Genomic DNA, 14,430 nt, shown 5'->3' on the forward strand with positions numbered 1-14,430 from the left:
TTGCGTGCTCGCGTACGTCGCCGGGTTCGGCTGCGTCCGTTCCGCCGCCCGCCCGTTGCCGCCGCCGCCGTCGCCGCGCTCTTGCTTCGCCGGCAGCCGCCTAAGGGGGCTGGGGCCCGGCCAAGCCGCCTCCGCCGTTGCCGGAATGCCGCGGGTGTACATCGGCCGCCTGAGCTACCAGGCCCGGGAGCGCGATGTGGAGCGCTTCTTTAAGGGCTACGGGAAGATCCTGGAGGTGGATCTGAAGAACGGGTGAGGAGGGCGGAAGAGGGGCCGGCTGGGTGGGGACAGGGCCCTGGTGGTGGCGGGGAGGCCGCGGGGACGGGAGGGGGACGCTTGCCTCGCGCGGAGCTGCTACCGGCCTGCTCCGACTCCGCCATAGTCGCGGCGCCTCGGGGGCGCGGGTAGGCCCGGGTTCCCATTGCGCCTGCGCGGGTGGGGGTGGTGGAGGGATAATGGGAGCTATGGTGAGGCTCTGAGTGGGACGGGGAGAAGGAAAACCCTAGTGCGATTGGGGCTCTGGGCGGGAGGACACAGCTCCAGGGCGCTGGGGAGGCCTGGGATTTTCCTCCCAGGCCCTGGGAACGAGGCCTGGTTCGTCTCCAGTAGATACCGACCTTTCCCGCTCTGAGGGCTGCTGGAAATAAACAGATTTCCTGCTGCCTTTTCCCCTCTTCCCCAGTCTAATGGATCAGATGGTCACAACGCATCTCTTCCAGGGACGGGAGCTCTGGAGAGATGTCCTTTTTTTAGAGTTGCCATGTGCTACACTTTTTTGGGCGGGAGACTGGTGTGAGTAATCTAGTGACAGTTTCGAAAGTATCGGCTTGCGGTGCTGAAAGCCTTCACCGTTCCCTCTGCAAGAGCAAATTAGCGTCTTAGCCTGCTGTCCTTAAGACTGCGTAGTTTCCACGCTGTGGTTTCCGTTCTCCAGCTTGCCAAAAAATTGCTTTGTCGTTGTAGAATTTGTTGGAGAATAGTGGCCACCGCGACTAGTTGATGTAGACGGAAACCTACAGCTCGAAATTACTAACTTCCTACCTGGATATGATCTGCTGCTTGTATTCCTAATCTGTTTTGGTAAAGCAAGGCCTGCAGGGCTACAAGTCTCAAGGAAAACAGATGAGGAGTCAGGCCTGGGGAAAATATTCAACAGGGAAAACTGGGGGAACCAGGAAATGTCAGATAGGACTTCAAAGACATGGATATAAAAAATTAAGAGTAAGGGAAACATTTTAGGGTACTAAAGCTTGGGTGTTAGAAAAACTCTTGGCTTTTTTTTTTTTTTAAGACCTACTTTGCAACAGGTCCAATATGGCTACAGTTTACTCCCCAATGTAATATTAGCAACTAACACTTGAGAAGTTATGAAAGATACCTAAGTATAAGTCGCACACGAGGAAAAATTGGAAGTTCCAATATACTCAAACTGTTGGCAGGGTTTTAAAAGTTACTTTAAATTGATTCTTAGGAGGAATCACCTAATTAAGGAAAGTGTTATCCATCAAGTGTTTGTTGTGAATGCTGATTTCTTTTAAAGGAGAAGGCTTAGGAAATCACTCATTTTGTACAACAGAGCTTTCAGTTCTTAAATATACTAGATAAAGTGGGGGAGAGGTTGTTATTGTCATTTGTATCATGTATCTGAGCAATCAAGTTAAAACTCCCAATTTTCTTCAGAGCTCAGCTAAGTTGACAGAATAACTAAATTTTGTGGGGAAAGCATGGGTTTTGAAAGCAGTCAGGCCTGGGTCAAATCCTAGCTTCACCGCTTATTATCTGTGGGCAGGTTACTTCTCTGATTGTGAGTTTCCTCATCCACAAGGAAAAGGAGGATTAGAGATAATTGTAAAGCATTTGGCTCATAGCTGTAAATGGTAGCTATGATTAAAGGGATTTGAGTGTGATCATAAGGAGACATCTTAGCTTGAGTGTTAATAACATGAAGCATATTTGGTGAGGCCTGTTTTTTAAGGTTACTCAAGTGATAGCAGGAAGTGATGGTAATGTTAATAGGAAAACTAATTAATGGAACAAATATGTTGATAACCCACAAGATGCCTGCTACTGTGCTAAATAAATTAGCAGAAGGGGAGGAGGCAGAAAAACGGTTCTGCTCTTGAGTAAATTAAGTGCTAGTGGTTAAAATACACACTTTTGAGTTAAGAAATGCTTGCTCTCAATTTAAACTCAACAAGTGAAGCTTGGAATGGTTTGTTTGAAAATATTTGTTTCAAATGGGCTTTAAACTGTGGATTGACTGGGGTTTGAAGTGAAGTGTCTGGGAATAGTGTATGTCATAACTGATAATAGTCGAATAAGGAACCGTTTTGAGAAATAAACAATCTAGCTTGGATTGAGTCTCATGAATGATCTAGAAGTTTAACAACATAAGTAAGAATCAGTAACTAAAATTTTACACCAAACATTCAAGATCACAGATAGGAGTCCAAGTGCTCTGGAGGGAATAATTGAGCAACCTGAGAAATGGTGATAGAAGAGGAAGGACCAGTCCTTCCAGGACCCTAAATATGTGGGTCTCTTGGGCAACTACTCATTTTTACAGTTCTACTAAACCATGATCCATAAAATCTGTAATTGAAAGCGAAGGGAATGAAGAATGGGAGGTCATTTTAGGGATTTGAAGGCAGGTGTGACAGTCACCAAACAGGAAGGAGTACCTCCTGGCAGCATTCAGGAATCCCTGCAGAGAGGAAAGTGACTTCTGAACTAAGGACCAATGGTATAGATGTGTTTCAAGCAAGAATTGACTGGATGGGACTGCTGTAGTGCAGAGGAGTCTGAAAGGTGTGTAAGCATATAGTCCTGGAAACTTAGGAAGGACAGTAGAGCCCCTGGAGAAGCTTTTTTTTTTTTTTAACATGCCTGGATTTTGATTATTAGTAACAAACTCAAAAGTAGCTTTTGGGTGGTTAGGACTTTGAAGACTTTCTGAAGAGTTCAGATTTGTAAAAGTGAGATGTATCAGCGGACAGTAGATACGTTGGGCTGCAGAGTTGGGGGTAAAGTTAAGAATTAGTTAAATAGGCATAAAGCAATGGTATAATAGAAGGTTGACCAAATGAGGAAGCAGATGAGCTCCCCAAAGGAGATTTGGTATCCAGGAGATGTTATGGACCCTTTTGGGATTAGAAGAAGGAAGATGTATGTTCATTGCCTGCTTGTATGGTACCAGGTAACCCTAATCTATATTACCTTTACTTTAGAGAACTCCTAGAAAGATGTCTCAGTGTGGGACTACAAGCATGATGTAAATCTCCTGCAACCATATAGACCATTCCAGATCCCCTTCAGGTCTCCTACATTCATATGTGCCACATTGACTCCAGCAGGAGCCACTGTGGGGCCAGGGGTAAGGAAGCAACAATATTAGCACCTGTTTTATAGCCTTCCAACTCTATGGTAACTTTTGCTGTTTTCGATTATTTGTGAATTCTGTGAGCTTTTTTTTTAAATTAATAAATCACTTTTTCATGTAGAATGTAGATGTTTTTTAATATAGTAGTTTCTTTTGCCACATAATCTTGTGGTTTTGGTCATAGATCTATATATCTTAATTTTTCCATGTTTTGGCTAATGAATGAAATCACTTACTAAGATTATTTTATTTGCCTTTGCCTAGTAGCTAGATAGGTAAACCCCCAAGTCATTGAGGAGTTTTGGTTTTTTGGTTTTGGTTTTTTGTTTTAGTTGGTTAAATGTGTGAATTAAAACTCTCCGGGGAACCTTGGTCTTAAATTTCAGAACCTATGTTTCATATTACAGTGAAATTGTGAGCAGCCAGAATTTTCAGAGGATGTCCTGGTCAGTGTAGTTGGATTTTCACAATATCTTAAGTATTACCAGGAAATTTTTTTTGTTTTCACCCTTTGTTTAAAATTCTTCAAGTAGAAGATAACCTTAGTTAATTTTTTAAATGTGTTAAGACTCTTTCAGTGAGTCAGGTCGTTCTGATTGCCCCAGAGTATGCTAGGGCATTGTTAGGCCTTAGATACTGGGATGAGTCTCTGCCAACGCCAGAACCTACACAGGGATTTTCTCTTTTGATTGAATCCTTGATGGGAGCTTTTTTTTACTTCTTGTCTTTGCTCTTAAAGAGGCAATACGGAAAATACTGATGTTCCAGGTTATTGATTTCTGGTTAATTGAACTTTTAGTTTATTATTAAAGATTCTTCTTAATTTGTATGTTTCAAAATAGCACATATTTATTCCTGATTATAAAAATTTTACATATTTATTGTACTTTTTAAAATACAAAGGACAAAAAAATTAAAGATGGCACTGTTTGCACTTTGAAACTTTGCCTCTTTTCACACACATGTGCATGCAGTTCTTCAGCCTTCCGCCACCTTTTTTACAAACTTGGATTCATATTGTACATTCTATTTTGTAACCTTTTTCCACCTAACAGCCTGATCCTTTTTTTCGTCTTGTGTGTTCTCCTACAACCTATCTCTTAACAGCTACATAGTGTTCACACATGTAAATATTATTTAATGTGCATAAGTAAAACCATGTTGCAAGACATTTCAGTTGTCTGGTTTTCCACTGTTTTATGCATCTATAACACTGTGACGAGTATCCTTTATGTAAATCTTAGGTCAGATTCCTGGAAATGGACCTCTGGAGTCAAAGTGTATACAGCCGTCCCTCAGAATATATGCAGGCTTGGTTCCAGGACCCGCTGCTAATACCCAGATCTACGGATGCCCGAGTCCCATAGTTGTTTCCGCATGGAGGGTCACCTGTGCATGTTTTTAACTGTCACTACCTTTTGGTTTCCATTGCTCTCTAAACAAATAATATTTATTTATGTTTTCACCTGCCATGTTTAAGGGTTCCTATTTTTCTGAACTCTCAGCTACCCTTTGTCATAGTTTTCAATATTACGACTTTTTAATTAGAATGTCTGAAATTATACATGAGGAAGTTATCTTGAAGCTTTTAAGCCTTATCCATTTAGCCAACCAAGCATAACAGGTTCAAGAACTTAAAAGAAAAAAAAAACTTTTTGACTAATTAGAAAATAAATACAGGTTCATTGTAGATAAATTTAGGCAATACCAAAAGCATAAAGTAGAAAAGGAGTATCATTAAGAATCTTTTTAACACAGACAAGGTCTTATGTGCAATTTTATGTCCCACTTTTTCTACTTAATTTTTATCATGTATTTTTTCTATTACAGTAGAATCTTTCTCATAAATCACATTTAATGGCTGCATAAAATACAGCCATTGTATGGCTGTATCCTGATTTACCCAGCCATTCCTCCTAGGTTGTCTCTAAATTCTTGCTGTTCTGTATAACCCTGTGATGGATACCATGCGCATAAAACTTTGTTTGCATTTTTATTATTCCTTGGGACAGGTTCTGTGAAGTAAAATTCATGTGTCATGGCAGGAATGAACATTTTCGGAGCTCTCAATGCATGTAGCCAAATAACTGTGCGGAAAAGCTGCGCCAGTTACCCTTGTATCAGCAGTGTCCGGGCCTGCCCGTCACGGCAGCCTCACCAGCACTGAGCATCCATATTGTTTTGAATCTTTGCTAATTTAACAGGTGAAGATGGCCTCGGGTGTTTTAACCAAGAGCTTTTTCTTAAACAAGTAGGAAATCATGAGAAAGAGGACTATGGATTGATTAAGTAGCATTCTGTCATTGTTTTATTAGTACTACTATTACGAATGTGACCAAGTTGGTTTTTTTTTTTACTGAAGTCTCCTATTGGAGTCAGCCTACTTCCAAAAATACATATGTTTAGTATGTTACTTTTTTCTTAAGCCATTGGTAATTTTTAAAATTTCTGTCATTTTGAAAAGTCAGTGCCAGGAGACCATACATGCCATACTGCAGTTTGACCAAATATTACTAGCTTAAACTGTCCTGGCTTGAGACTTCCACACCCCCTCATGTTCCTGGTTTCCCAGTCAGTCTGTGATAAGAATAAACATCATCTACTATATTTCAGTTTAAAAAACATATATATATATATGTATACACACACACAAAGAATAAACATCATCTGTAATTAGTTGGCCAAGTCGTTTTAAATCTCTATTCCTCAGTTTCATAGCTTGCTCTTCCCTTCCTTGTTGAGGTATCATAGGAATAAAAGGGCCACTTGAAGTATTTTGCTCTTCTTAAACGGTAGGCAAGAATGTAGAGTAGATAAAATGTGTTTTGGTTTCTTAGTGTCTTTGGATACTTCCAAGTAACCTAAACAGAAAATTGTATTTTGAGCTTCTCAGAAGAAAGGTGCTCCAAGCATCTGAGAGAATACTGTTGGGGCTGGCATTTATAAATTTGTAAGCCAACACTGAAAATTTTTTTTAATTTTAGAAAATGTTAACAGCATGCATTTGTATGATTTATTCTTCAACTAAGTATATCAAAGCACTTTACAAACAAGTGTTATCTCTAGTTTGTACTGATGGGGAAACTGAGGCACAGGGGATTAAATGACTGGGCCAAGGTTACAGAATGAGTTATTCACAACTCTGGAAGTTGAAGATCTTCCTTATCCAGACACCAGATACAGCATGGGCAGCATCGGTCAGAACTCCTCCATGCTGTTTCCTCCCAGATGATTCAGTCCTGTACTTTGGGGCCTTGCTGCCAACGGTGAGAAGGTAGTTCAGGTTCCACGGTGTGTTCAGTCGTTGGTCTCCTTGCAGAGGCTTCCGGCAAGCTGACAAGTTACTGCCAAAAGTGAGGCAGGTGGTATTTTTTTATGACGTTGGCCCTAGACAGAAATTGCTAGTGAGTCCCTTCCTCGGGCTACTCTCTGAGGAGCTGAAAGGTGGTATCGTCTTTGTAATGACTGAACGGGGCAGGATTTGTGCGAGTAAACCATCTTTGTCCTGTTATCGTTGGTAGGCCTGTCTGGTCTTGGAGTATCCTGAAGGTGAGGGATCGGATTGTGCTCTGGATTTGCACACTCGTATTTTGAGGAAATGCCCACCGTGACCTTTCCTGTGTGTTGAGATGAAAGTCTAGAGGTCCCGGGACTGCACATGATACCTGAAGAAACACTTAAAGGACGCTTGCTATCCCTCTGCAGGCCCCCCACCATGTCCTGTGCCTGGATGCCAGATGGGGGCCTTCATGAACAGAGACCAAGACCTAGAGAGAGGGGAAAACTGGAGGATGGCGGTCTGAATTCAGCCTTCACCAGGGAAAGGGGCGAGCAGGAGGCTTGGGCAAGGGGGTCAGGAACCACAGACCAGAAGCACTGACTTTGAGAAAAGTTATTTCATGTGGATGAAATGAAGCTATTGATCCATTAATGTTTAAAGAATTGGAAAAATTCGTTAAAATATTAAGTGAATTAAATTACTGATTTCAGGGGAAGGGCATCCCCAAGAAATAGCATGGGGAGTGACATCATTAACCAAAAAGAAAAAGGAGAAAGAAACTTGCTGCAGCCCAGGGACTGTGGGGTGGTTATGAGGGACATGGAAACAGCCAAGATGGTCCCAGAGGCATAACCTCTAAGAGGCTTTAACACCTGACACCCCACTCGTAGTGTCGTTTTAGAGGTAAGTACAAACTGGCTTTGTTTGTAGCTTTGGTGTGGAATCAGGTAGTGTTGTCTGCTGAGTGTACACATTTATTTCATTAACTACAAGTAACAGTGGTTCTGTCTTATGTTCCAAGAGTTTTATTTTAAATTAGTAATACGACTTTCGTCTCTTGAGTTTTTTTTTTAATTGTTTTTAATTTGTGATTGAGTCTTCATGAACTTTAGTGTGTCATCAGGGAATAGCTGACCCCTTTTCTTGTGAGACCTTTTAATTTCATTTACCCGTAGTGTTGATAAGTGTCAGATAATTGAAATGGTTGCATGTGTGCTTGTGTTTGCCCTCCTTTAAGGAAAACAGCCCTGTTGACGTTAAAATGTCCCAATAATGTATTTCATTATGGGGTTGTGATAGTTTGATCCACAAACAGTTTGCAGGTGTGTTGCTTTCTGGGGTTAGTCCCATTTTATAAGGTAGAAATATCATAGCAGCCTCATGGAGGTGAAGTAACTTAGTTCATTTTTGAAGCCGTTTTGAGTAGTTGGAACAAAATGGCAGCTAGACCCATGGAACAGTTACAGAGTAAGACTAGGTTTGAATTTGCTACAGGTTCCTCTCTCCCTCCTGCTTTCTGGAGGAATTTTGTATTATCACTAGTTTTTTATGATTATTTCTGCTCCCTTTTCCTCACTCCAGTATGTGAATATTCCTTCAGAGACGGGTTGATACTGTTTTAATGATTGTTCTCTCTCTATTTTCCTAGACTGGTGTTAAAATTTTGATAATTGACATGTAGGTTTGGTTCCACTAGCAGCTTAAAGGATAAATGTTCACAACTTACTAGTATTAGTACACATCAGATGCAGTGTGTCTTGCCACTTAGTACTTCTTATCAGATGCTAATGTTCATGTGGGCATCTGTCTTCCACAGCACACAGTTTGATGCCACTGGTTTTCTGTGCTGGAGCTTGTGTCTCTCAAATTGTTTGCTCTGTGGACCACTTCTTTCTGCTGGTGTGGAGACAGTAGAACATGGTGATGAAGTGTTGATTTCAGTTAGGACCTAGGATTGAAGAGTCCCAGGTGTTGGGTAGCCTTGGCAAGTTAATTAACTGCTCTTAGCCCTAGTTTCTCCATCTGTGAGATTACCAGTAAACCCCAGAGTTGTGAACATTACTACAAAGGAGTTTGAAAAAGGAAAGGGTCCTGGGGGGCAGTACTTTGCTGGTTGCTGCTATAATCCTTATACAGTTGAAAGTCTGTAAACCTTACAGTATTCTTTGATTTCCGGTCCATTTTTTTCCCCACACCATTCATGCCTATATTTTTTGGTCTCAGTCACCATTCCTTACAAAACTAATTAAATGCATTCTTAAATACGTGATACTGTCAATATCCATTCACATCCACCACCTCTAGGTCCAAATTTCCATCATCTCTATGCTGGCCTAATTTTTGCTGAGCCTTAAAAGCAAAGACAGATTCCAGGGGTTGATATGGGGCCTCCAGAATGGGGATTGCACAGAATAATCTTATTTTTCCTCTATTCTTCTAGTCTGTTATGTTCTGAACCCACACATGTTTTCGGAAGGACCAGATGGCTGACACTGGCTAATGGGAACCAAAAGACGAGTGAAAGTAACCTGGTTGTCACATACCCCAAGCTTACAGGTGCTTCACCTGCCCCAAGATCAATTTCTTTTTTCCTCTGGCGACTACCCCACTGTATCAAAAAATGTTAATACAACCTGGCTTATCTGAGGTTAGATTATCAAGTCAAGCAGCAGCATCTCTTGAAGGAAAGGATTGTGCTCAGAACTGAGAGAGAAGCACCCACCTTTACAAAGACAGTGTGACCTTGCGGTTAATAGCTTGGGGTTTGGAGTCAGATGGACCTGGGTTCCGATCCAGCTATACCACTTAGGAGCTCCTTGACTGTGAGCAAATTGTTTAGCCTCTCCCAGCCTCATTTTCCTCATTTGTAAAATGGGAGTAATAGTAGTAGTAGCAGGGATGAATGAAATAAATCAATTATTACTGTGTGCCAGGCGCTAAGCTAAATATTAGCCTTTGTTAATATTAAAGAGCTTGTAATCTAATGAGAGGATAAGCACAAAGGAAAAAGAACAAGGCTTGAAAGGCCCCCAAAACATTGTCATGTGAAATATAAAACTGATTAGAAGTGCCAACGCTAAAGACAGTGCTAAAATCCTTGGAGTTAAGCAACTTTCTGAGACTTCATGAAAGAGAATTCTTAAGTATATGGAAGACAATTGCTGTGATTCACCCCATGTAATCGAGGCATTCCAGCTTTAGAGAATAGTGTCAACACAAGTCTTAGGAGTCAGTGTAGACCTCTGAGCAAGAGAATGGTCTAGCAACTGACTTTCCCTGCTGCATGTAAAGAGGCAAGTTGACTAAGTTAAAATAGCCATAGCCTAGAACAAAGTAAGGTGAGGGCCCGGCGCAAACTGTAGAGCTGGGCAGTACACTGAGCGGGCAACCAGAGAGGAAGAGTCAGAGGTGACTGCAGGGTTGTTAGGGGTGAATCAGATGGTCAGGGGACCCAAAAGAGAGGAATCATGAGGTAGGTTTTCTTCTTTGAAGGTGGGGAAAGATCAAGTGCAGACTGAGCTGTGGCCAACGTTTGCAGACCAGGAATCCACACTAGCTCTAATCAGAGAGCTCTTGGTGTGCGGGAACTGCCAGTTTGCCGACGTGAAAAGAGCCCCAGACTGGGTACTGGTGAGCCCCGAAGTCGCACCCCAGCTCTGCCACTCAGTGAGCACGGGTAAGTCATCCACCTTCCACGGGTGGCCTTGATGGCCCTCCCTCCTTGAGGCTAAAGAGAGGGAGGCTGGAATGCCCAGAGCAGCCTCCTTCCTGTCTCAGGATAGAAGGGATCTCAGGAACCTACTTCCTGTGGTAGGAGCTCCTAGTTGGGGGTTATAAACAATCCTCTGTTGCTGAGATAGTCAAAAAGCAGCCACAGTCGTGACCCGGAGCAGTGAATCTGACGTCGGTTAATTCTCCTTTGAGGGCCTGACCACTGCTTCCCTGGAATGTTACAGACACTTGGAATCCCGGGCAGTTACACTGTTGTCACTCACAAGCTTGTCTCTGAGTTGGCCTCACCTGAGCACTAGAGAGTTGGTTGCAGAAGTATCTTTCTGCAGTTTTCCAAGCACTTTATGTGGACAGCAAGAATTTCTGTTTTTTATTACTATCCTGTCGGTATGCCCTAACTTTTTTTTTTTACCTCATAACACAAGCCGGCTGAAACATAGGACCAACACCGAGTGCTTTGAAAGAGGGCTGTTTGTTTCCTGATCACTGAAAACCATTTCTTTCAGGGTAGATTTTTAGGACTCTGCCCTTAAAGTACAGTGCTGTTGACCCTAGTTTCAGGGTTCAAGCCACCCCATGGGTTAACTTCAACAGACGAAAATTTTTCCTTGGCTACAGCAACATCCCTAATCCTGACCAGCCATGGAGAGGTTCGGTTCTTGCAAGGAAAATGAGTGAATGTGGGAATGGCTCACCACATTGGGAAAACAAAACTCATCCTGCTGATGGTTGGCTGAGGACTGTCGTGTCCACATACAAAGAAAAGCATGTGGCACAGTTTTAGGACAAAGGTGAGCAGAGATCCACTGTGGAAAGGGGCAAATTGTTCTTATAGAGAGACCCTCCAAGGCGTGCCCCTCGGTAAGCAGTACGGGCGGGTGACAGCAGGCACACGCATGGAGGCTTGCTTTCCCTGGCTCCTCGTCCCCACTCCCCACCAGTCAGCTGGTGTTGCACACCCCGTAGTCACGCCTGTCCAGTTAGCCACTGATACCCTTTCTCAGACAGACTTTTTTCCAGTCTCCTTGTTCAGTGAAGATGTTTGGAAGACAGAGAGAGGTTGACCCTAAGCCATTCAGAGAAGGGTGATACTGACCCCCCATCCTCTTCAGGAGAACATAGAGTGGTTTGGGGGACCGTTGGTATAGGTTATTAGGATCAGGGGAAGCCTGTTCAGCAACAGCACAAGCTCAGATGATGATTCTTCTTGGGTGAAAAAGTGTGATTAACATTTCTGAAATCGAACTCTTAGAGCACTTTAGTTTTAAAAACATGTCATTCCAGTTCTAGCATTTCAGAGTTCTGACTGAGAGCCTGAGCAGCACCCCAGCTGCTGAACGAGGAAGACCAGAGCATTGGGAGTGGTGTAAGAATGGACTAAAGTTTAGAACAGCCCCTCATAACTCAATGTGGCTTTTGTTTGTGGCATCCAGAGACCTGTCTGTACTTGGTAAGAATCATGGTGCCCATCTGTCTTGGAGAGAAAATGACAGGAATTCCCCTTTCATCATTTTTTGACTGCATTTGTCAGGATTAAATGTGATCCAGAGGAAGAGTTTGAGAAAAGGCAGTAGCAGAGAAACATGGAAGAGAGGAGTTTTTCTTTTAATTGAAAAAGTTTACATGTAATAGGCCATGCCTTTTGTTCTCTCACACAGGCGTAGAGAGGGAGGCGGAAGGACGGGACATCAGGGAGTCAAGCCAGAGGAGGCATATTGGTGGGGTTTTGGTTGGGTTTTGTCAGTCTCTGCCTTAGGGATCTTTTTAATCTGTCATAGATTCATTCTCCTAAATTCCTTCATCTTCTTCATTCTTATACTAGAATTACCGAAAGATGGTTGTTTTTAATGGAGCAGAAGAGGAAGAGTGTCTGCAGCGAGTACTGAGAAATTTATCCTGCTGGGTTGTGTTTGTGAGGCTCACACCAGAAATATGTTTACATAAATACACACATGCCAACACACAGAGTGTGTACATGCATGTGTGTGTTTATATCCTTCCTTTGACAAAGGATTCAAAAGGAGAGTACTTTTGGGGAGAGATTGGTTTCATGTTTTTTTAGCTAGAAACCACAAAGGGATATTATGATTAATTTGGAAAGATTCTCTGATGTTACCAGGGGGAGCTTCACTTTCTTGAAGGCACTAAAATTTAATTCAGAGATAGTTAAACTATTTAAATAAAACTGAAATTGGGACTCATACATTAGTTTTTAAAGACATTTTAGATGATAAAAATTACATTTATCCCTGTCCATCTGTTAGTGTTGTATACCTCTGGTGCTACCATATTGGTTTAAATTAGCCCATCATTAAGCCAGAGGAGGACTAATTTTAACATTTATCTATCATACTTTGATGTTAGGAGAAACCTCAAAGATATGTAGTATAACTCCCTCAATACACAGATAAACTTGCACCCAGAAAAATAAAATTACTTAAGTGGGCTTTTCAGAGTTGGTTTATAGCATAACCAGGACTAGAATCCATGCCAGTTCCTGCTGCTCCAGTCATAATAGTTTATAAAGTTTGAGTTCTGGAGTCATGTCACAGGCTTTGAATGTCAGCTTTGCTCTTTTATTATGCATGTTATTTAACACTATATGCCTCAGTTTCCTCCTCTGTAAACAGGATTAATAGTACTTGGCTCTTGGGTATTGTGATTATTAAACAAGATAAGATTTCTTTGTATATAGATTACTTAGTAAATATTAAGTAACATTTTATTATTGTTATCTAGTCTTCCTGCCTTATTTGGAGAACCCATTTACTCTGCTTATATTTACTGAGTAAGGTGAAGTCATTCCTTCAGTAAAGCGGATCTAAGTAAACAGTGATGTGGTAGAAGCAGCCACACACTGATCTGGTCTTTACCTTGCTCTTAGAACAGGAGTCCCTACCAGGTATGGTTGTGCAGGAGCATACTTGGTTTGATCTTCCAGACCCACCCAGCATGTCAGTGGCAGAGAGAAGTAAGTCAGGTTCCTGATTTAATCCTTGGACTGGACTTTGACATTAAAATGTTCCAAATAGATTTTGTTGCTTTGCACAGAATAGCCACCAAGATTTTTCTGTGAAATAAATTAGCCGTAAGTCACCTATTTTAATAAGTGACTAGGATATCCCCAAAATGTGGCTACTAAGTAACCTGCTTTTTGAAACTTTTTAGAAGTGAAGTAAATACTAGAAAAAGGGTCATTTTCTCCTGATAACACAGATCCGTCCCTACAACTCAGAGAATTTTATTGGCAAGGTGTGCCTTGCTTCACTTCAGCCTCAGCTGCAAAGGAAGAGTGGTCTGTGTGAGCTCTTTTTTTTTTTTGAAAGATAATTGTGCCTCCACTTAACAGATTGTCATTACTTTCCTTTAGATGTCAGAATGAGCTCAGCACATAAGCTTGGAAAGAGAAAGAGCATGCCCGGGGTGACCCCTGAGTCTGGGAGGATGCATTACTGTGTAGTTTTGACATAAGCATCACTTGTTAACATAAGTTTGGCTTTCTATTTCAGATGAATTGCAGGGCTTAGGGTCTTCCATTCTCTGACTCCCAAGTAGTTGTAAACCCTAATTATTTTGAAGAAAACAGGGTATTTTGTGATTTCTTTGTTTAATCCTCAGGAGTCAGTGTTGTCCTTCTGACATCGCATCAGATGAGTTAGTGGCACTGAATAGTTGCCAGTATGTAACTCTTAGAGAGGGCTGGAGGCCATTTCATCATGCCCTTGTTGAATGTTTTCTCTCACCCCTCTATAGTTGGCATCTGGGCAAGTGGGCAAAGCAGACCTATGACCAGTCTTGACAACTAAATGAAGGAGGATACTTTAGTGATCATAAAGCACTTTTTAATGTAGGACGTTACTGATGTGGAGAGGCTTTGCTTTGCTTTGTCACCTATGGCAGTCATGGTCAAATCATTTCTTATTACCTGCTCAGCAATTCCAGCCTATGGAAGCATGAAATCAAGTGTTAGAGACTTCATAGGCTATCAGTTGAGCCAGGTATCTTCTGAGTTGTGTTACCACAGAAGATTTCCCATTAA

At 41.9% G+C, this 14,430-nt stretch overlaps 1 protein-coding gene across 1 annotated transcript in view; it reads left to right on the top strand.

Moving 5' to 3' along the window:
- SRSF4 (serine and arginine rich splicing factor 4) overlaps positions 1–14,430 on the top strand; it is a 25,076-nt gene continuing 10,646 nt past the window's right edge. The window contains exon 1 of the mRNA XM_074377023.1: positions 1–252. Within this exon, the coding sequence (XP_074233124.1) occupies positions 146–252 (107 nt within the window). The 5' untranslated portion in view covers positions 1–145. The remainder of the gene's footprint in view (positions 253–14,430) is intronic.

Source organism: Camelus bactrianus, chromosome 13 (assembly GCF_048773025.1).
Source record: "Camelus bactrianus isolate YW-2024 breed Bactrian camel chromosome 13, ASM4877302v1, whole genome shotgun sequence".
NCBI lineage: Eukaryota > Metazoa > Chordata > Mammalia > Artiodactyla > Camelidae > Camelus > Camelus bactrianus.